A 21,280-nucleotide genomic window follows, 5' to 3' on the forward strand; every position below is an offset into this window, starting at 1 on the left:
GGAGGGAGAGCTGACTCATGCCAGTGAGGGAGCTTCAGGAGGGCATAGAGAAGAACCGGAACATCTGGACTCTTATTGAGTATTTCCTCCATTTGATATCATTATCGCGCCAGTGATAATTACCTTCGAGGCTCCTGATTACAGGAACTGTATGAGGAGTCAGACCAGGTTGTGTAAAAAAGCCGTGTCAAGAGAAAGCAGGCATATCAATGGACTACGTGGTCTTGTTACTTGTTTTAGCTTTACTTTTCTTTTAGGCACCAAGAAAAAAGAACTGTGATGTGCTGACAGTGTGTGGGCTCTAATCACTTCCAGATAGTGAGTGATCAATACATTTGTTTCTGCAAGAAATACTTCCAAAAAAAACAAAAACAAAAAAAGACTGCAGGTTGCATTGGGTGCATTGATGTCATTTCTTTTTTTTTTTTTTTTTTTTAATTAGAAATGGATCACCAAGCAGTATTGTTTTTGCCTTCAATGTGGCATGCATACAAAATCAGACTCAAAGTGTCCATCTGTTCGTGCCCAATAAGTGATGATATTTATAAGGGGTCGCTATCATTCTCCTCCTGTGCATTTAATATTCACAAGATACAGTATGTACATTCAAACGACTAGACTCCAGCATTCGCAAGGAAAACAAAAGCAATAATAAAAGTAAAAATGTACAAAAACTTCAAATGACAAGAATGACATTTCCTCTTTTAAATCAACTGAATAAACCCCACTCGTTAAATAATGATTGTTAACCTTAGGCACGTTGTAGATTGGTGAGGCATTCTAGAAGCCAAGAGGAGGCTAATTACTTCTTCCTCTCATTTATCTCAAGCTGATGTTGGTGTAAACAAAACCACTACACTTTCCTACTTTTCCTGTAGGACTGTCATCCAGATAATTAAAAACAAAACAAAAATTAAGAAAGATATCTACGAAGGTTTCTCTGCTCTGACGGCTGTGGGTTTCTTTGGCATAAAGGAACGTGATTTTCTACAACAACAAAAATCTCCAGCTGAAACAAATATTTCAATGGCAGGAAAAAAAAAAAAAACCCATCATCAACTTGCCCAAAAATGACATAAAACTGCATCGGACTGTCTGTATTTGGCTAACAAACTCTCCTCTAGCCGCTAGGGGCATGTAATTGAACATCACCTCCCGAAGAAGCGCCACACTGAATATCTTCATCATTTGAGGTATTAAATAATCCAACTTCCTCAGTTTTCACTTCCATTTATGTTCATCTGTGGACATTTATACCAACACTGAGTTCTGTTTCATCGGGCTGAAGACTGTCCATCTTTTTAATGGTAAGACTGTTTTACTTTGCTGGACACAAAGTCACGTGAATGGTTATTGATGGCCCCGCTTCGTCTGACATCCAAACTTCATCAGGGCTATCAAACCTTTAGGTAAACATCGTAAAACAACCCAAAAATAAATCGAGTCTCTGGCTAAAACTAAAGGCCTTGAAGATAATCAAGGGACTTTTTCGGGGTTAATTATTCACATGAGATGACATTATAGTTGGTTTAAATGAATTTACTGGTGAGCTCTGTGAGGGTACTGTACATGAATAAAGTGAGGAGAGAAACGCACAAACAGAATGCTCTCAGTCTTCCCTCAAGGCGAATCCTAATCCCCATTCTATGCCAAGACAAGGCATCGCAGGTACCATCGGAGAGGTACCTGCTTTCGAGATACTGACTAAACCTTGGAACAAGAGTCCCAAAATACTAGTTCCTCCTTGTGTACGTCGTCTGGAAAGGAAATCAAATATTGCAAAGATTCAAGGGAAGAGTTCAGCGTTTTTCCCCTGCGACGGCAAATGAGACTCCTGCACAGTATTTTTAGGATGCTCTGCATGTCCGCTGAGACAAGCGAGGCGTCAGTGTGACCCGTTTCTACAACGTTCAACCACTACTTGCTTTTTGGGTTTTTTTTTTTGTTTTTTTTTTCTAAAGGCATGTTTTCTTGAAAGTTGGGAATTTGGCAAACTCCATGCCCCTCAGCACAGCCTCATCCAGTAAAAAATATAGAATTAAAAAAAGAAAAAGGACCCCACAGTATTTACATGTGAATACACATGCAGACATATGGGCTTCATCTAAGGCAAAGGGGATTGTGAGTGAGTGTAAAAAGTGCTTGTTGAGTCTGCCTCAGGCAGCTCGGGTTCAGAGTTCTGCAAAGAGCCACCAGTGCGTTGCCTGTCAGAGGAAAAAGGGCACTGGCTGCTCAGGGAGCTTTTTCTCCCTCTCCCTTCATGATCAAGATGTGCGTCCCCTCCCTTAGGCTGCTCCTCTCATACGTCTCCCTCAGGATCTCTCACTGGGACACATTCAGCAGCTTGGTGGATTTATTGGGGTAATTGATTGCCAGGCTGATGGCGGCGATGTTCTTGAGAGCCTACATGAGAAAATGAAGAGTGTGTGAGTCAAATACATGGGAGAACATCAACGCAAGAACGCAAGTTTAAATTCTGGCAACATTTGTGTGGAATAAAATTTACAATATGTTCCCCCTTTTTTTTTTTTTTTTTCTTCTCCTCTTTCTTATTGGGCTTCAACATGAGAACACATTTAGACCTTATCATCTTAGAACACCTAAAAAAATTCCGATAATCGTAGTCATTTTATTGTATTACATCAACCCATGCCGATTGTAATAAGGACCGAGCCCTAACACAAATAGCGAAAATCTGTGAGTAATTGATAGCCCCATAAAGACTTTTCAACTCATTTTAACATGGGCTTTGACAACAAAATGCCACAAGATGATGGCACAGCTCTATTTTTGTCGAAATCAAACTCCTCAACTCACTTTATAGAAGATGGCACAAAAGGAATCATTATTTAGATTTGCCCTAAGGACAAAAACCCCGATAGCGGATAGATTAAAATAAAAAATCTGGTACTAGGTGAATTTGTGAGTATGCATGGGTTCACTGTATTATATGATGATTATTATTATTTTCTAACACTGTCTACTAACCCTGAGTGTGAGGAACTGTTATTTACACCACATTTATATGCATTTGAATTAACCAGTTAGTATATAATGCACACCTCACAACTGATACAAGTTCCAGAATGCACCGGCTGGACCGGGAACGCCTCGGGATCCCCCCAGAAGAGCTAGATGAAGTGGCTGGGGAGAGAGAAGTCTGGGCGTCCCTGCTAAAGCTACTGCCCCCGCGACCCGACTTCGGCTAAGCGGTAGAAAATGGATGGATGGATGCAACAAGTTTTTCACACCTGGATTTGGGGATCATCTCCCATTCCTCCTTGCAGATCTTCTTCAGTTCTGTCAGGTTGGATGGTGACCGTTGGTGGGCAGCCATTTTCAGGTCTTTCCAGAGATGCTCAATTGGGTTTAAGTCACGGCTCTGGCTGCGCCATTCAAAAACAGTCACGGAGTTGTTCGGAAGCCACTCCTTCGGTATTTTAGCTGTGTGCTTAGGGTCATTGTCTTTTTTGAAGGTGAACCTTCGGCCCAGTTTGAGGTTCTGAGTACTCTGGAGGTTGTTGTCCAGGATATCCCTGTACTTGTACGATTGCAACCAGTTGTCATGACACTGCAGCTGAAAAACACCCCCACAGCATGATGCTTCACTGTTGGGACTGTTTTGGACAGGTGATGAGCAGTGCCTGGTTTTCTCCACACGCACCGCTTAGAATTAAGGCCAACAATTTCTATCTTGGTCTCATCAGACCAGAGAATCTTATTTCTCACCATCTTGGAGTCCCTCAGGTGTTTTTTAGCAAACCCCATGCAGGCTTTCATGTGTTTTGCACTGAGGAGAGGCTTCCGTCGGGCCAGTCTGCCATAAAGCCCCGACTGGTGGAGGGCTGCAGTGATGGTTGACTTTTTAGAACTTTTGCCCATCTCCTGACCTCATCTCTGGTGCTCAGCCACAGTGATCTTTGGGTTCTTCTTGACCTCTCTCACCAAGGCTCTTCTCCCCCGATTGCTCAGTTTGGCCGGACGGCCAGCTCTACGAAGCGTTCTGGTGGTCCCAAACGTCTTCCATTTCAGGATTATGGAGGCCACCGTGCTCTTAGGAACCTTAAGTGCAGCAGAATCTTTTTTGTAACCTTAGCCAGATCTGTGCCTTGCCAAAATTCTGTCTGAGTTCTTCAGGCAGTTCCTTTGACCTCATGATTCTCATTTGCTCTGACATGCACTGTGAGCTGTCAGGTCTTCTATAGACAGGGGTGTGGCTTTCCTAATCGAGTCCAATCAGTATACTCAAACACAGCTGGACTCCAATGAAGGTGTAGAACCATCTCAAGGATGATCAGAAGAAATAGACAACACCCGAGGTCAAATTTATGAGCGTCACAGCAAAGGGTCTGAATACTTGAGTGGATGTGTGATATTTCAGTTTTTTTTTTTTAAATAAATCTGCAAAAATTTCAACAATTCCGTTTTTTTCTGTCAATATGGGTGGGGTGCTGTGTGTACATTAATGAGGGAAAAAATGAACTGAAATGATTTGAGCAAAAGGCTGCAATATAACAAAGAGTGAACAATTTAAGGGGGTCTGAATACTTTCCGTACCCACTGTATTATTATTTGTGCAATATATTACTTATTTATTAATATGAACTCTTAATATAGTTCCCCTCTGTGTAAGCACATCACCCAAGCAGAATTCAGGCTTTCAAGCGACAAAATAATTTTACACAAAGTGCTCCAATGTTGAACTTAACTACAGTGATTTTTCCTTTTTTTTTTTCATTATTAGCACCACATCAGTCATTGTTTTGTTTCCATCCTAAAAGACATTCGGTAAACATACATAAAGAACCACCTCAATTGTTTTTTCACCCCTTCGCACCACCTCTGCACCTTTGGTCCCCCTTTAGGGTCTATTTAAGGGTAAGTATAGAGAACGCAGAGGCGTGCGCTGACACAAATGATAATGGGCTGTAATCACCAAATACATTAGTCCTCCGAGTGCTGCCCACACATTCAAAACAAGGTAAAGGGCGGGGGGGGGGGGGGGGGGGGGGGGCAAAAGCTCTGCTCGACATCAACAGCTTGATGAGTCACTACATAAAAAGACCCTGGACTTCAACTCGTGAATATTACCTATGCATAAATTGAATGGCGCTGGGTGAATGGATTACTTGAATGTAGTCAACATATTCATAAATAAAACCTTACCAGTGCTGTATTATTTAGGAGGTGTTCATCGGTGGTCATCGCTAACAAGTACTCCTGAAGGATGCCCTGTGTCTGTAAAATGCATAAAAAAAAGTCACAAAATAGATCGATAAATAGAGAGATACTTCATTAACACCATGATAAAATGACATGATCACGTCAGCAATATTCACACGTTAACACTTTCATGTATGTATATGTTGTGAGTTAAAAGACTCAAAGGACTCTCGAAAAAAATACAAAATATAAATTAAAAAATAACAAAAAGTAAAAATAAGAGCTTTGAGGAGTGATTAGAAATTACAATCTAATCTAAAAAGAAAAAAAACCATGACAATGTTACATGTTGGCATGTGTATACTGACTAATTACGCTACATTAATATTAGCACAATGAGTGAAAAGACGGACGTATATTGACATTTATATGTCGTACTGTAATGATGAATTACAATATACCCAAATGCAGTCTGTAGTGTATGAAATAATATGTACAGTATGCATTATAGTTCTACTGCACATTGAAACTGTGCGAGGAATTAAAAGACATTCGAACGATTTAAGATAACCCAACCAGAAGTGTAAATGTGCTAATGTGCTAAGTGTTATAACTTCTTTGGCCAAAATAGGACTTTCATTTGGAAAGTTCTTTGTAATATTGTGCCTACTGCTGACATCCTTTACAAAGAGCACCAACCACCAACTGTCCCTGTTTTAAATATCATTTATCTGTCAACCTTCGATTCATGCTAGATGACGTTAAATAAGAATCTCAGAAAACTCTTAAAAATGGATTTCTGTGCCTCTTCAATGAAAAATTACCCAGGAAAAGTTGTGCTACTGCCCTTTAGTGGGTGTTCACAAGCACTTCACCACTTTTGAATTCTGAACTTTCAGAGGTAACGAATATGAATGGATGTCAGCTGGTATCCTTTAAGTTATTATTTTCATACTGTCAGATCCGCAGCCCCAAACCTTGTGAGGTAGCCTTAAGGGAAAAGAGTCCATATTGTTTGCTTTGGTTGCACCTGGGGATGGGAAACTCCTTGCTAACGGCACGTTTCTAATCCATGAGACTACTATTATTAATAATTCAATGCAAGATGGATGACCAGTGCAACACTGTGCTGCCTGGCAGATGGCAGGGCTGGGCTTTGGCCTCGAGCCCGGCCGGCCGAGAGCGGGTGAGCTGAGGAAAAACAAGGCTTGTGTCACAGAGACAGATATGAACAGAGGTAAATAATACAATTGTGCGTAGATTTCCTTCTCCTTATTACATTTCAAACCTGCAATCACCATTTTATCAGCATAAAAATAGGTAAAGTAGGAGAGGTAGTTTGAAACCAAGCTGACAATTTTATTTTGAACCGAATGAGGAAACTGGTAAAGCCTGTCATAATGTACCCCACCAGGCGAACGCTATGTATGTGGAAGAACATTTTATTTTATTTTTTTAAATGAAAATGAGAAAGTCAACATGAACACTTTCAACACATTTGGTTTCTTCTTGCATTTACACATATAGGCCAAAACATTTTGAACATAATCTACTGGAATTGGTATCCAAAATTCTCACTGCACTTCATCATACCGAGAGCTGATTCCATGACTTTACCTCTCTTATGATAAATGAGAGCTAATCTCGGCTACATTTTAAAACCAATTTTATGTCATCCAGGGTAGGCCTTCAAATGAAATCTGAAGACTTTTTTCCCTCCAAACTACTTAGATTGGCTTTATTTCCGCTGATAAACAAGCTCTGAAACTTTTTTTTTATTTTTTATTTTTTTTTTTAGCAAGCTCCCCTAGCATTCACTTGCATCAACTTCCACAGAAGTATATATTTTTGGGATCATGTCACTATAACTGCTTCCGCTTGAAAAAAATAAAATAAATAATAATAATAATAATAAATAAATAAATAAATAAATAAATAAATAAATAATTGTTTTGGCTAAAACTTTGGCACATTTTTGCAGTTTTAAGACCTAATTATTCAACTTTATATTGTTTTTTTTAAAACCATTTTTGTTTCAGGTACATCTCTTCAGTTACATAAGTATTTGCCAGACACTTTGTTTATTTGATTTAATACTCTTTTTTGTACATTTTTCATATTTATTAATTAAGTTATTTTTAAACTGTATATCTGATATTTTTTGCACATTGCTATTGCTGTTTTTGGAAACCCAAAAAATAAAGCAGATGACAATTTTACAGTAAATATATGACATACATTACACAGATTTCATTTTGTTACTTTCATCAGGTCGAGACAATATTCAGTATCCCACTTGGAATGTTGTGTAAATGAACCCGAGTCTGCTCTGGAAGCTGAACGTGCTATCTTTTGAGATCAAGATTCAATATTACCGGCAGAAATACAAACAGAAGCAGGCTCCAAAATAAAATGTTTGCTTCGGGGCCCCGTGGAGTCCTGAGTTGGGATCTGATTTAAGATCAGAAAACGAGACGTCACACTGCGTGGCTGGGCTGGTTCACTCCATATGTCCGTTGTCGAAGAGTAACACTGCGCCTCCTGCACCTACCAAATACCTCGCGACGTTTACAACACCGACAGCGCTGTGTTGTTAGTGTAAGCGGAGGACTGCAGCGGGAAAACCCCTTTGAACTATGTAACCCGCTACGTAAAAGAATCGATTTAAAAAAAATTGTCCTGACTCATAATCTCTAATTAAATGTCATTAGATCATCCAAATGAAAGAAAGAGAAACCTATGTACTCCTTCAGTGTACCAATACAACTCTGACCTGTGTTCTGTGCACAAAAAAATAAATCAGTAACAAATCCAATGTATTTCCAAGGCACGAAAAGCGGGATTCAATAATATAACACTTTCCATTTGTTTCCTAAAACAGCAAACTCTAGTCTACGCAATACCAGATGTGGCCTGTTTTTCAGCATGTGCGGGTATAGTTTACTCACGATGGCTCGAGCCTCTGCAATGAAGAAGAGCTCAGTGAGAGCTCTGTGAAGAGGTAGCAGCACAGTGATACTGGTTGGATCCTGGCTTAAGTTGTTTTCCATGGACACAAAGAGCTGCCACAGAGGTCGAAGCAGTGTCAGCTCATAGACTCTGAAGTGGAAACAAATCCATATTTAGTCAGACCCAAAGATGTACACAGGCAAAAGAACGAGCAAAAGCTGCGGCTCAAACAGATACAGTAGTTCATGTGAGTAAAGACAGTTAGCACAGACTCAGACTCTCATGAACCTATCATAAATAGTAGATTAGTTGTCCTATGATAAATAAAATGTTAAAAAATATATCTCGATACTCGAAGCGACCACATCTGTCTTGTCTCACAAAACAATAGAGTGCTGCTCTGTCAGTTAAAGGACATCCTAACCTTAAGAAAACATTATGAGTGTATGTCGTTGCCATTGTGACCAGATGTAGTCTGCACACGCAGTAGGCAAATCCCTAAACACATCCTGTACCACATGATTGTGGTGGAGAACATGAAGGCATTTATGAAGGCTTTTATGCAAAGCCTGTTCAGACAAATGCAAAGGTTTGATAACATGTCATACCCAGACGGATGGCACTCAGACATGCCAGTCAGTCTCATAGGCCTTATAATGACATTTCTTTAAAATATATTTTTCTCAAAATTTGAAAACAAAAAAAATCACGCAATATTAATGTTTGGTTATAAACATGCATTACAAAATATAAAGAAATATTGTATTTTAAAAAAGGGTTATAATAACTATTACAATCAACTAAACGCTAATGGGATTTTTCTTTTCTTAACTCTCATTGTCAGTGACGTTCACAAACTCTTACGTCTGGGATTGACACTGCAGAAGGCGGAGCAACAAGTGAATGGCTTTGAGTCTCTGGTTCCCAGTCTGGCGACAGGCCACGCCCACTTGCCACTCCCATATGTCAGTCAATGGCAGTTGATTGAGCACTTGTTCATCAGCCAACATTTGCTTCAGGATCTCAAAACCTGATTCAAAGGAGAAGCAAAAGCACACAGAGGGTAAGAACAGCGTTAAGAAGACAGCTCATTATGACGTTATCCGAAGAGTGGCGTGTTTATCTGTACCTGTCTGGAAGCGACCCCTGTGACCTCCTGTAACTGTAAACTTGTAGCCCCACTCTGTGTTGCTCATGTCGGACATAAACTTGTAGTACAAGGTGTCACCTGAGAAAAGACACGTCTCTCAACAAGATCTTGACACTCAGACGACAAGGAGTAGCGAAAATGACCCTGACCTGGAATTTCAAAATCAGTCCATTTCTGAGGAGAGCCACTGAAGATGTGGACATCTTGAAGGAAATCAATGCTGCTGGACATGATGAATTCATCACAACCTTCCTCCGTGTGGCAGCGGGAGTCAAACTTTACAGACAAGTAAATGGCCCCTGGGATGTGCACCTTATCCTGAGGAGAGAAAAAGATGCAAAATTGTGATTTAAAACTCAAAATAATGTCAATGTGGAATCAGTGTTATTATTTCCCAATGTTCTTTTTTTCATCCCCATCAAGGGCTCTATCTTGCTACCCATGATTAGATTTATTTTACAAATCCCAATGAAGTTATAACACTGCATAAAAACAGACAACAATGATTTCTCCGTGAATTCTGACACAGAACGGAATGTAGCCAATCAAAGAGCCCTGGCTGAGGAACAATGGAGTGACCGTAAATAAAAACAAACATGACTACCCAATGTAGTTTTTTAGTATAAAGTGGGATCCCCAGAGGTCAAGAAGTATTTGACGACAACGCGACACTCCTCCGGTCTCTTCGGAAACACTCAGGAAACATCTGCGCGACATATCCGGAACTGAAAGTGTTTGTTCTCCTTTGTTTTTTTTAGATCACGTGACCACGCAAGATTCCTGCCTTGGAGGACTTGTTTTGAGATAGACGGCAGAACAGAATCTTTGTGTCTGTGGTGTTCTGTGTAGAGATTATCAGAGAACACCACACACAGTCCGACCAAAACTGTTAAATACCTGATTTTTTTTGGATCTTCATGTGTGAGGTCTGTGAGAAGATAATCCTTTAAGATTTGAAAAATCCTTCTGTGTAAACCAGGCCTAAGGCATATCAGAGTAAATGCAAAGAAAATCGTCCTAACATTCATATACCCTAGCTACACAACTCGAGCACAAAATTTCCATTGGCGACGTAAGCAAACAATGATCATTAAAAGCTGTTGGCTATGTCTTTTGACAAAAAAGGAAAGAAAATATGGGAAAATAAATATGTACCTCAAAGTTGGTGTTGTTGTCATATGGGTGCTTGGATTCTCTGACCTGCACTGCCATACCTGGCTCTTCCATAAACTGACAAGCAGTGAGGGAAAGGCTGCACAACATAGTCTGGCTGCAACCTTTCAATACCCTTTGGAGAATCTGAACAATGGGAGCATATTTTAGACTCAGTGGACTCAAAGGGACAATAATACAGTAACTCCTGATGCTCCTCCCACTTGTCACCTTCTCCCACAGGAGCCGCTCCTCCAGCTGCATTAACATGTCCAGGATGTAGGCCATGTGAGAAGCGCCGTTCAGTTCCAGGGCCTCCTCGCTCAACGCCGCCTCGGCAGGCCAGTCGGCCAGCATGGAGGCGAGCACGTGGCGGGCGTACAGCGTGGAGATGGCGTGGTTAACCTTCACGAGGTACTGACGAACTGCCCTATTGCTGCGAACATCCAGTTCTTTGTGCAACAACGCTGAGCTTTTCGTGCGCCGTTGCTTGGCGTAACTGATCTGCAAGTCGCTCTCTGAGTTGGTGATGAGTCTCTGCGTGGCCACGTTTAACTCCTCTGTGGCCTTTGCACATTGACTGGGCTTTGACTGTAAAAAGAAAACATTCACACACTCACCGAACATTTTCTGGACTTATTTTTCCTGTCACTAAAAGTAATGCTCTTTGACGTTGCACCAGCTGAATAAAAAGCAATAGGGAAGTGTTAACATTTCAATTCAAAAGCAATTTTCTTGGCTAATTACTCACAATGCAGGATGCCACAATCATATCCGTGTCGACAGCCTTGGTGCTTCTGTCCTCTGAGCGAGGCCGTCTGGTTGGTTGCCATTTCTGAGCTAAAGTGCGGATTGTATCATCAGTTTTGATCTCTTCTCCATCAAATCTGGAATTGAAAGGGCACATTACAAAAGCCGCCAAAGGTAATGTGAAGAACCTCTTTATGCTGACCTCTTCTGCACCTCCAGGAAGAATGAGTCGGTTTTTTTCATCTGTAACTCATACATGGCTCGTAGAATGGGCATAGGGGCATTTAAGGCATCGTGGGTGATCTGTACAGAAGAGAATAGTCTACCTTACTCATATGTAACACTATTTTTTATTTTTTTTCCCCCAGTAAAGAGAAGTAGTCTCACTCATCACCTGGAAGCAAATCTTAGTTTCCTCATCTAGACCATCCAGTGGATCGGGCTTGTTGACATCTGCGTCGTCAGCTACGCTACTTGAGTGGTCGGAGTCATGCTCCTTGTCTTGCTCTCTTTGATCCCGCTCAGGGTCTTGAGCCATGGAATGTATTTCCCGCTTGGAGGAGTACAGCATGATGGAGAGAATCTCTAGATCTCGTAACAACCACAACTTGCTGAAACCAGTCCCCTTGCTGCACTTGTTCACAAGCAGCTGCGTCAATCCCGACTTTTGGATGGGCTCCTGGGCTTGCTCCACTCCATGCTTCTACACATAATAACAAGGAGTTAAGAAGACAAGAACTTCCAAGTAGGGGTGTTCTTTATTCACATGATTATATGAGGTTAAGATTGTATTCAATTCTTGCAGATTTCAAGGTCATGACAAGTACCTTCAGCGTGTTGTAGAGTCCTTTTAGGGCCAAAGAGAGAACCCAGGAAGCCTCCACAGCATCAGGAGAGCCATTTTCCTGGCTGGTCTGCAGCAGGTGGCAGATGATGGAGATGAAGCTGTTCAGGTAGCGGCTGAGCAGTGTCTTTGGGCTACAATGGCCCTCAGTTTGCCCTGCGAGGCATTCTGTAGAATCCTGAGACTGGATGAGTTGGTAGTCCTTGACTATAAAAGAAAGTAAAGCACACAGTGTTCATTGTGGGTGTTTTTCCTCATGCTAAAAATGCTGTTGGTGCACTACTAGAATACTGACCGGTTTTTCTCTTCCGTGTCTTTATATCCACCACTGCTGCCTGGTTTGTTTCTGTGAAATGTTTGAGTAAGATCATGGTGTGGTGTTCATTGGCGTTGTCAATAAATACTGTCTGCGTGCCAACGCACAGCACCTGAGAGGCACAAGAGTGCTCATTATTTGTGCAAGAGAGTCAAAATAAAATGAGCAAGTCCAAAGTCCAATGCAGTGGTACGCTTTGCACTTCTTCCTACCTCAGGAAAGCCCACCAACACCAGCAGGGTGAAGAGGTTTGTGCGTTTCAGATTATGTGGCAGCTGCTGAATACAATGGTCAGTGAAGGCAGCAATGACAGTGCTCCAACCAGGACAAGTATTCAGATCATGTAAAATATCTGCTACTGTGCATCCCCAATCCAGACCAATACGACTGAAAAACACAAGAGCGAGGGAGGAGGTAATCATGGCAATAATTGCACAAAAACCTAACCTGTTGGATGGATATGAAAAGCGTAGGCATGCCTTACAGAAAAGAACTGTTTTTTTTTTTTAATGTGTAGACTAATCATAATGGACTACTGGAAGTACACGTTCAAGGTCATGACTACATACGCAAATTTATGATTTATTAAACCTACCCTGCTGGACACAATAAGGGTAGGAAAGCATAGCAGAAAGGGACCATTTTTTGTGAAGGTTAAGATTAATCATAATTGATTATCGGAAGTCGACATTCAATGTCATGTCTAGATATGCAAATTTATGATTGTTGCATCGATAAAAGGAATAGAGTACTGTAATAGCAAGCTTGACTTCTGTAGTGCAAGTAGTGTGAATCTTTAGCTTCAAGAGTACAATACCTGTCTAAACAGACGGCTCCCAGGCTGAAGAGCAACTGGGTGGTCTTCCAGCCATGAGTGTCACAAATAGCTGCTTCGCCACGTGTCAGCAACTCATACTTGTTTGTGAGGGCCTCTGTGACAGCACAATCGGCGTCAATAGGAGGGATTCGCATCAGTAGCTGTCCCAGTAGCCCCAGGGTAAGGTGGTACGTCTCGTTAAGAGACCCAGCATTGGAAATGACTGCCCTAAAAAGTTGGTGCAGGATGGAGCTGACGCTGGGCAGACTCAGAGCGCTTCCCTTACAAGAGGAAAAACAATTTAGGATTTACCAAAAAAAAGTTCTTTCATAAAACCACAAACAACTGAGGACACAATACAATACTTAAGCAAGCTACAATATCATTTTTAAGGAAAAAGGTTCATTCATTTAGCATAAACCTGACGAAAGCTCCTACTTTGTCATCAGTTTATATGTTTAAATTAAGGCGGTTTAGGCTAAACCTGCTACTGGCCCAGATGATATCCAAATCAACTTTATTGGCCAATTATGTCACCAGACACACAAGGAATTTGTCTCGTTTGATATCGAAAGATGAGAAATTTTAAAGACTTTTGTATCTCTGTTTGAAGGATAATAAAAACTACAGATAAATCTGCTGCAAACCTACTTAAAATAACGACTTACTTGTTTGACTGACGGTAGCATGGCTGCTAGAAGTCCCAGGATCCTCTCTCTGGAGCACTCTGCGAAGACATGCTCTTGGAGGGGGACCTTGGGAAGCCGGTCATCAGTCTCCTTGACATGGTCTGATGCTGGAGAGTTGACTGCTGGACAAGACTCTGAAGCTGTTCAAATATAACAGAATCAGGAAGCTGTGAAAGTCTTAACCCTGATAGACTGATAAAATCAAGTTTATAACAGAACTTACGTCGTATCACAAGGGAAAGGGGGTCCTCGCTGGACAAAGAGGGTGTCTTGCTGAGGCTGATTGACTCCAAGGTGTCTTGGACAACAAGTTTTCTTTTCTCCACCTCCGTGTTAGGTGGTAAAAACATTTCTGCTGGAGCAGTGGGAGGTGAGTTCACCTCCTTTGACTTTTGGTCTTCTGATGGTTTACTCTAGAGGTGAAAGAAGAAGTAGATAGGGTGAACAGAAGAAGCTTTCAAACATAAGAGAATAGTGTTGTAGACTAATAAATGCACATCCGCGGGAAAGTGCCAGGCATCCAGTATGCTATAAATACCTGTGCTGTACCTCACCTTGTCTTTGGGTGATGAAGGGGAGCAGACTGCTGCAGTACTCCCAGGCACAGATGAGGTGTCAGTGGCAGTACTAACCTCCTGAGAGGACTCGGGGGAAACTGGACACAACTCAGTGTCAGAGGCTGAGTCATTGGAATACAGCAGATTGAGCAAAGCCGAAGCTCGTAGACCTATGGGAAGTACGCAGCGTGTGAGATACATTTGAAGATCCATCCATCCATCCATCCATCCATCCATTTTCTGAGCCGCTTCTCCTCACTAGGGTCGCAGGCGTGCTGGAGCCTATCCCAGCTATCATCGGGCAGGAGGCGGGGTACACCCTGAACCGGTTGCCAGCCAATCGCAGGGCACACATAAACAAACAACCATTCGCACTCACACCTCGGGGCAATTTAGAGACGTCAACTAACCTAGCATGCATGTTTTTGGGATGTGGGAGGAAACCGGAGTGCCCGGAGAAAAGCCACGCAGGCACGGGGAGAACATGCAAACTCCACACATGCGGGGCCGGGGATTGAACCCTGGTCCTCAGAACTGTGAGGCAGACGCTCTAACCAGTCTTTCACCGTGCCGACTTTGATGATACAGTAACCATGTATTTTGTACTGTTGCACACTAGTTCAAAGGAGCTCGAACAGTCATTTGATTTTGAATTTTCAAAAAAAAATCTGCATTGATACCTTTGCTGGTCTGCCCCTTGAGCAAGCAATCAGTGATAAGCTTGGAGCAGCATGTCTGTAGGGATGAGGCTTGGCTCATTGTGGAACTGTCCAAAGATTCACCCTCTACCTGCTTCTCACTAATCACTTCTGAAGTGTAGAGTGCCAAAGCAGCAAACAGAAGCCAGGAGTAGTTGTGGATGTATGGTTGAATCAAGCGATGGCGGTCGCTTATTCTTATGGTCACCATCGGGTAAACTGTGATCCGATGGGTGGGCAGGTGGCTAAAGGTTAGTTGAATCGTAACAGTGTTAACAGATTAGTAAACTGAGATTCAAAAAGAAATCATTAGTTGAACCTGAATGTGTCACCTGTCAGGATATTTCTTTGCATTATAACATCCAAAGCACAGGTCAAAGTCTTCACACACGTTGCAGTTGATCCTGCTGCTTACAATGAGGCCCTGGCAATGGTCACAGGCGTACTCCATGTTTACCATCTCATGGTCATCCTCATGGCCTTCAGGCTTGGCACCACCTATTTAACACATACACACTTTGGTTTAGTCAAATTGCTTTTATCCTGTTAGACGTAATGATTCTTACTCTTTAACTAGCTGAGTATGGGCTTACTCAGGAAGCAGGTCTTGCAGAGGTCCATATCCATGCACTGCAGACATCGGTAGCGGTGCCAAGGTGCCATCCTTTCACAGCCATCACAGGAAATCACCACATTGAGCAGGTCACAATAACGTGCAATGAACATGTGCATCTGTGAAAATGACAAACTATAATTAAATTTCTTTTCAAAACTGCTAAACCTAAATCCCATTCTCTTGGACTTCTATTTTAATGTACCTTTCGCATGTCCTCCACAGAGTCCTGTTGATCAATTTTGTCATAAAACTTCTCAAACATTCCATCCATGCACTCATCCATCCACTCCTGGTTCTTCTTGTAGTCTGCAATTTCCTCCTCCTCTGTCCAACGACTACAAATTTACAAAGACCACAGAACGATTCAACATTTAAGTAAAACCTCTAGTATACATTTCACACTGATAATTAGATAAATTAAATGTCATCAGATTCTTTTTTTTTTTTTTTTTTGATAATCTTGACTGTCCCATTTTGGTTTGAAAATGCCCAGAAAGTCCCTTTTCAAGCAATTCGAGTTGGTCTTTTTACACCTGGCAGTTGAGACGCCTGGATTTCTCACTAATATGAAACATGTAAATAAGCTTCACTCTCATTGCACATTGGCGAATGGCGATATCTCGGGGGCTGGGTCAAGTATTCATAGCGACCCTGCTTTCATTTCATTCGACACGGGGGGGCTCTTACACTATCATCGTGAAGCAGAATTCACTGAGCGTTGGACTGTTCACCGCAACTTACAAATCACAACACCACAGAGGAGGGGACGTCTCACACGGGTGAAGTAAAAGTGAGGTCGTCATTTTGAAAGCGGGTCCCGCTCAATTGCTATAACGAAACTGGCTCACGGCGTTCATCTCGCACGCATATTTTAGCGACAGTGACCGCAGTTACATTGAACATTAGAAATATAGTATCTATATATAATTTGTAACGAAAACATGCTCTCGCCCGATGGCACTGTGACCCCAAACTCCGGACCAAGCGGTATCACTATCGCTGCTCCCCCACGAGGCAGACGACCACGGAGATGCGAGATTCAACTTCGCACACACCGTCGGCGATTTCCAATCCTGTCGTTTGCAAGCGGTTTTAGTGTTTAAAGGCTATTCAATTCAACTGACAAACGACATAGATGTCCAACTTAAATCAGGTCACAGACTCCTTTTGATCCATGTTATGCATAAAACTGCATGGAAAAAATTGGGTACAGATGGCATGGGGCCTTTAAAAAAATGGTAGCATACAGTTGCCTACTCTGCTTCTAGCGTGGTTCAAATGTTACCTGATAGCAATGTCATGAACACTAATGTTCTCCTGGGACATGCTGAGTAAGAGTTCTGGAAGCTTGATTTTCAGGAAGAGGGGAATGTCGTGCACATCCCAATTCAAGTCTAGAAGGTGCAACAAGCAGGTTTGCACACAAGACAGGGCTGGTAGAAGAGCTCTGAGGAGGAGTGACGAGGGTAAGGTTACACTGCTCACTACACAAACTTGTGTGCTCCAATCACTTTGTAGTTGCAGTGGGAATGGACAAATATGCTTACTTATCATTAAGACATGTGAATCCTTGCACTGCTTCGACCAGAATCAGCACCAACTGATGGTAGGAACGTCGCACTTGAGCCCCTAGCTCTCGCCCGCTGTCTGACAACTGTGAAAAATAACTGAAAAAGAACATTTGCATTAAACACCACTTCACGATGACTCAATTACAAAACGCAGCTTCAAGAAATCAGCAATCGAGATTATTATAGTTTTGCCTATTATAATGTCATTCCCATTACCTTATCTATTAGCCACTGCAATACAAATGTGTACTGCTATTGCAATTTTTTTTTCCAAATGTGTACCTGGTAAAGTCCTTCTGACATGTCAAAAGTTCTTGTAGGAACAGGATGCATGGGGCTTGAAAGAGGTGTGGCTTTCCCAGGGAATGCAAACACTCTTGAATGATCTCCACGACTTTGCAAACACTAACAGCCTGAGCTTTGTTCAGCGACAATGTCTGCAGGATACTATAGGAGGAAAAAAAACAGCAGGTTTAAAAGCTGTATGGCATCATTAATAAAAATGATATAATGACAAACTGCCACACACTTCGCTGTCGTGAGAGCGTTGTCCTTTATGAAGTTGAGTATGTGCTTGAGAACTGGGTAGCGATCTTTGATAGAGGGGGTTGTGCGGGGTTCTTCCATCGAGCGGCACGACAGGAGGCGTAGCCGTGCCCGACTGAATGGGGCTTTATGGGTTAGAGCAGAGGGAGAGGCTGGATTGCCAACTCCCCAGGATGAGAGACTCTCGGTGGAGCCTTTGTTGTCTAACTTGCAGTGCGTACAGGAGGCCTTCAGGACATTGGAAGATTGGCTGTGGACTGGCTTGGCCGCAATCGCCTCCTCTGTAGATGCTGTCGTCGGGGGCTCAAGTGAGGAGCTAGCCTGAAAATCGTCTTCTGAGACTGAACTTGGACAGTGACGAGGGGCACTGCCGCCCTCTGCAGCTTTAAATGAATCACCATCGGGGCACGGTGTACCACAAGGAGAAAATCTGAACAGCAGTAGGCACTTCTCAATGCACATCTCGGCTGCAGAGAAAGAAGCAATCTCACATTAGACCAATAATACATTCAAGAAAGACAAGAATAAGCAGGAATCCTCACCTAAGGTCTCTATTGTAATCTCATCAGTACCTCCTTCTTTCTCATCGGGAAAATTCATTTTGCCAACAATATATCTCTGCTTCATTTCCAACTAACAGAAAATATGAATCACAGCTTAAGACCATGGACGTGATCACATAAATGGTAAATTCAATATACATTTTTCAACAGAGCTGTGAAACTTGTAATACTCACCATCCAAGTTCTGATGCTGTCTGCCAGTGAATACACCTGCACAAAGTCCTCATTTAGACAGGACTTGCATTCTTGATTGACTATTCAGAAAACAATCAAACAGAAATTTAAAAGAGAGACAGATACTTCAGTATATTGATCAACTCGTTGTACTTAACAAAAATAAGAAGGGAATAGAGCTGATATTTAGGAAGCATTACCATAGACCTTGAGGGCATGTATAAGGACTGGTGTGTGGTAGACCATGACAGCCCAAATGGCATTCACAGCATGGTCTGCCGTTGACCCAGTGGCTATTTCATTCCTCGTTGCCTGTTTTTTACAGGACTGCGCAAGGTTTCTCATCAGCTCTGTTCTGTTGTCTGTGGGTTCCTGGGAAGGGTTCCATTGGGCAAAGTCCTCCAGGAGCCTCATTACATCTTCAAGATTATACTTGCTAATCTAACATACACAAAATAAACCAATGTAAAAGTACGACCTTGCGGTTGAGGTCAAGCTGAGATGTGCTCAGAACGTGACAATTGAACTGAACGTGACTGAATTCAGAATAATTTAGCATACCTGGACTTTTTTTGTCTGTTCTGTGTTCCTTAACTCACACAACCCATGTCGGAGAATGGGTTTCCACAGAGGTGAAGACTGAACATGGGACACTTTCCAGGGTGGAAGCTCTTTCACAGAGCGTATCTCTGAAGAAACAGAGCAATTATAAACATCATCAAGAATCCGAAAACTACCCGATATATACAGCACCAATACCAGTGAATATAGAGAATAAACTTGGTGACTGGACAGACTGTACAGGACAAGGATGGCTACCTCTCAGCAAAAATGTGTTTCTTTAATGTATACAGTGCTTAAGAAATGTATTAGACGACCTGTAATAAAAACAACACCAAGACACCATTCAGCATCAACATTCAGTTCTTTAAGGCGGACTCTTTCATTTTTAATAAGCTCAGTTTTACCATTTTGAGTGGGAATAAGACCTTTCTAATTCACCTTTTTTATACCCACATTTGAGCATAATGTCCTTTACTGTGTGTTCTGTTGCTTAAGAAAAGAGTACATTTGAAAATGCATGAAATGAACGCACAGCAGTGGAACAATCTAGAAATACTGTATGACTACAAGTAACGTCACAAAGGACTCACGTTATTATTTGTGGATGGGGGGACAGGACACCTTGTGAGTACACGCAACTACTATCAGTGCTACTGATGTGTGGTGTGTACTTATATAGTATTTTAACACCTATAAGAAACAGGGAGTTGACGTTTTACATTTTTACAACCTGTGTCATATTTTGTAGTCCCAGGACAAGCAATTAAATCCTAGTGTATGTCTGGAAACTCATTAGTGGATAAACACCATCCGAGATGGATTTGAGGTATCTGGTGTACGGAGTGTCACTGATGGTGTAGCGGTGCACTCGCCTGACTTTGGTGCGGACAGCGCGGGTTCAGTTCCCACTCAGTGACGGTGTGAATGTGAGTGCGGATGGTTGTCCGTGTCTATATGTGCCCTGCGACTGACTGGCGACCAGTTCAGGGTGTTGTCCGCCTTTTGCCCGAAGTCAGCTGGGATAGGCTTCGGCGCCCCTAACCGGGATAAGCGGTGTTCAAAATGGATGGATGGATGGTGTACGGAGTTGCTGTGTCGGCACAATTTTAGCATTCAAAATATAGAAAGGGAATTTAACAATTATCAGGGCTATTAATTTATGGCAGCACTAGTGGCATAAGTGTATTAACTGGGTGGTGGTCTAATAAAGGTATTAAGCACTGCATATATTTTTATGCCATAGGTTCAAAATTGGCAATTCACAATGATGAGCCATCAAACATTGAAAGACAAGACAGTCAAGACAAGAAGTAAATGAGAAACACAGTAGTTGTGAAAAACAGTGTCACCGTGAGGCGATTTGAGTGCCAGGGTTCTGTAGGCGAGACGCCCCATTAGGCGGGCCACAAGCAGCTCCAGGTCAGATATCCATGAAATGGTGATGTCTGGCAGACCCATGGCTGTTACAGTGAACTTGAAACCCCACTCGTTATTGCTGCTATCAGAGTGGAAGAGGAACTGAAGCTGGGGGCCTGTGTCAAATGTTACCTTCTAGAGAGAGAAAGAAGCAACACGTGTTAAAGGTATTCACCATAAGAAGGCATTTTGTGGTAAAATGGCTTCATTCATACCTTTGGCCACTTCTCACTTCCAACCTTCATGTCATAGCGAACCTTTCCACCTCTGGAGTCGGTGAATTCCAGGTAGTCATACCTATGAAAATCCAAAGAATATAGATACGGGTTCCTCTTTAGGGCCAAAACATGGACAATCTGTGTGTGTGTGTGTGTAAAATGTACTGAAATTCAATTTAATCACATCCCACTCTCATTAATGGTGTTTTAATGAAAATGGGATAGATTGATAGAAAGCAAAAAAGAAAATTGCTCTGTTGTATTTGTGACCTCTTTTCTGTCTCACAGCGTTCATCAAACTCCACTTCAAACGATGTAGCACCAGGGCAGGCAAATATGTTGGTCTCGTGGCGGCTATCTTCATAGTTATGAGAAGACTCCATCGCCCAAGTCCTCAGCACCACTGGCTTCTGGGGTTGGTGCCAGCTCTCCTGGTCTACCTGACAATGTCCACGTAAGTGATTCATATTATAGTCATTTTGACGTTTTGTTTTTGTTCAACAATATATACCTCTCGCACACAATGT

At 42.1% G+C, this 21,280-nt stretch overlaps 1 protein-coding gene across 1 annotated transcript in view; it reads right to left on the reverse strand.

Moving 5' to 3' along the window:
- Window positions 1-222: 222 nt before the first annotated feature.
- Window positions 223-21,280, reverse strand: part of zzef1 (zinc finger, ZZ-type with EF hand domain 1) — a 35,898-nt gene continuing 14,840 nt past the window's right edge. The window contains 33 exon segments of the mRNA XM_061752520.1: window positions 223-2,403; window positions 5,167-5,238; window positions 8,112-8,262; window positions 8,977-9,142; window positions 9,242-9,340; window positions 9,412-9,580; window positions 10,418-10,561; window positions 10,646-11,005; window positions 11,166-11,301; window positions 11,367-11,467; window positions 11,559-11,867; window positions 11,992-12,215; window positions 12,304-12,436; window positions 12,537-12,711; window positions 13,142-13,422; window positions 13,810-13,970; window positions 14,054-14,243; window positions 14,385-14,557; window positions 15,068-15,330; window positions 15,418-15,583; window positions 15,679-15,817; window positions 15,904-16,036; window positions 16,987-17,148; window positions 17,249-17,368; window positions 17,555-17,719; window positions 17,802-18,285; window positions 18,361-18,451; window positions 18,556-18,635; window positions 18,756-18,996; window positions 19,117-19,244; window positions 20,469-20,670; window positions 20,751-20,832; window positions 21,024-21,193. Coding sequence (XP_061608504.1) covers window positions 2,323-2,403; window positions 5,167-5,238; window positions 8,112-8,262; window positions 8,977-9,142; window positions 9,242-9,340; window positions 9,412-9,580; window positions 10,418-10,561; window positions 10,646-11,005; window positions 11,166-11,301; window positions 11,367-11,467; window positions 11,559-11,867; window positions 11,992-12,215; window positions 12,304-12,436; window positions 12,537-12,711; window positions 13,142-13,422; window positions 13,810-13,970; window positions 14,054-14,243; window positions 14,385-14,557; window positions 15,068-15,330; window positions 15,418-15,583; window positions 15,679-15,817; window positions 15,904-16,036; window positions 16,987-17,148; window positions 17,249-17,368; window positions 17,555-17,719; window positions 17,802-18,285; window positions 18,361-18,451; window positions 18,556-18,635; window positions 18,756-18,996; window positions 19,117-19,244; window positions 20,469-20,670; window positions 20,751-20,832; window positions 21,024-21,193 — 5,751 coding nt within the window. The 3' untranslated portion in view covers window positions 223-2,322.

The sequence above is a fragment of the Phyllopteryx taeniolatus genome, chromosome 17, assembly GCF_024500385.1.
Source record: "Phyllopteryx taeniolatus isolate TA_2022b chromosome 17, UOR_Ptae_1.2, whole genome shotgun sequence".
Classification (NCBI taxonomy): Eukaryota; Metazoa; Chordata; class Actinopteri; order Syngnathiformes; family Syngnathidae; genus Phyllopteryx; species Phyllopteryx taeniolatus.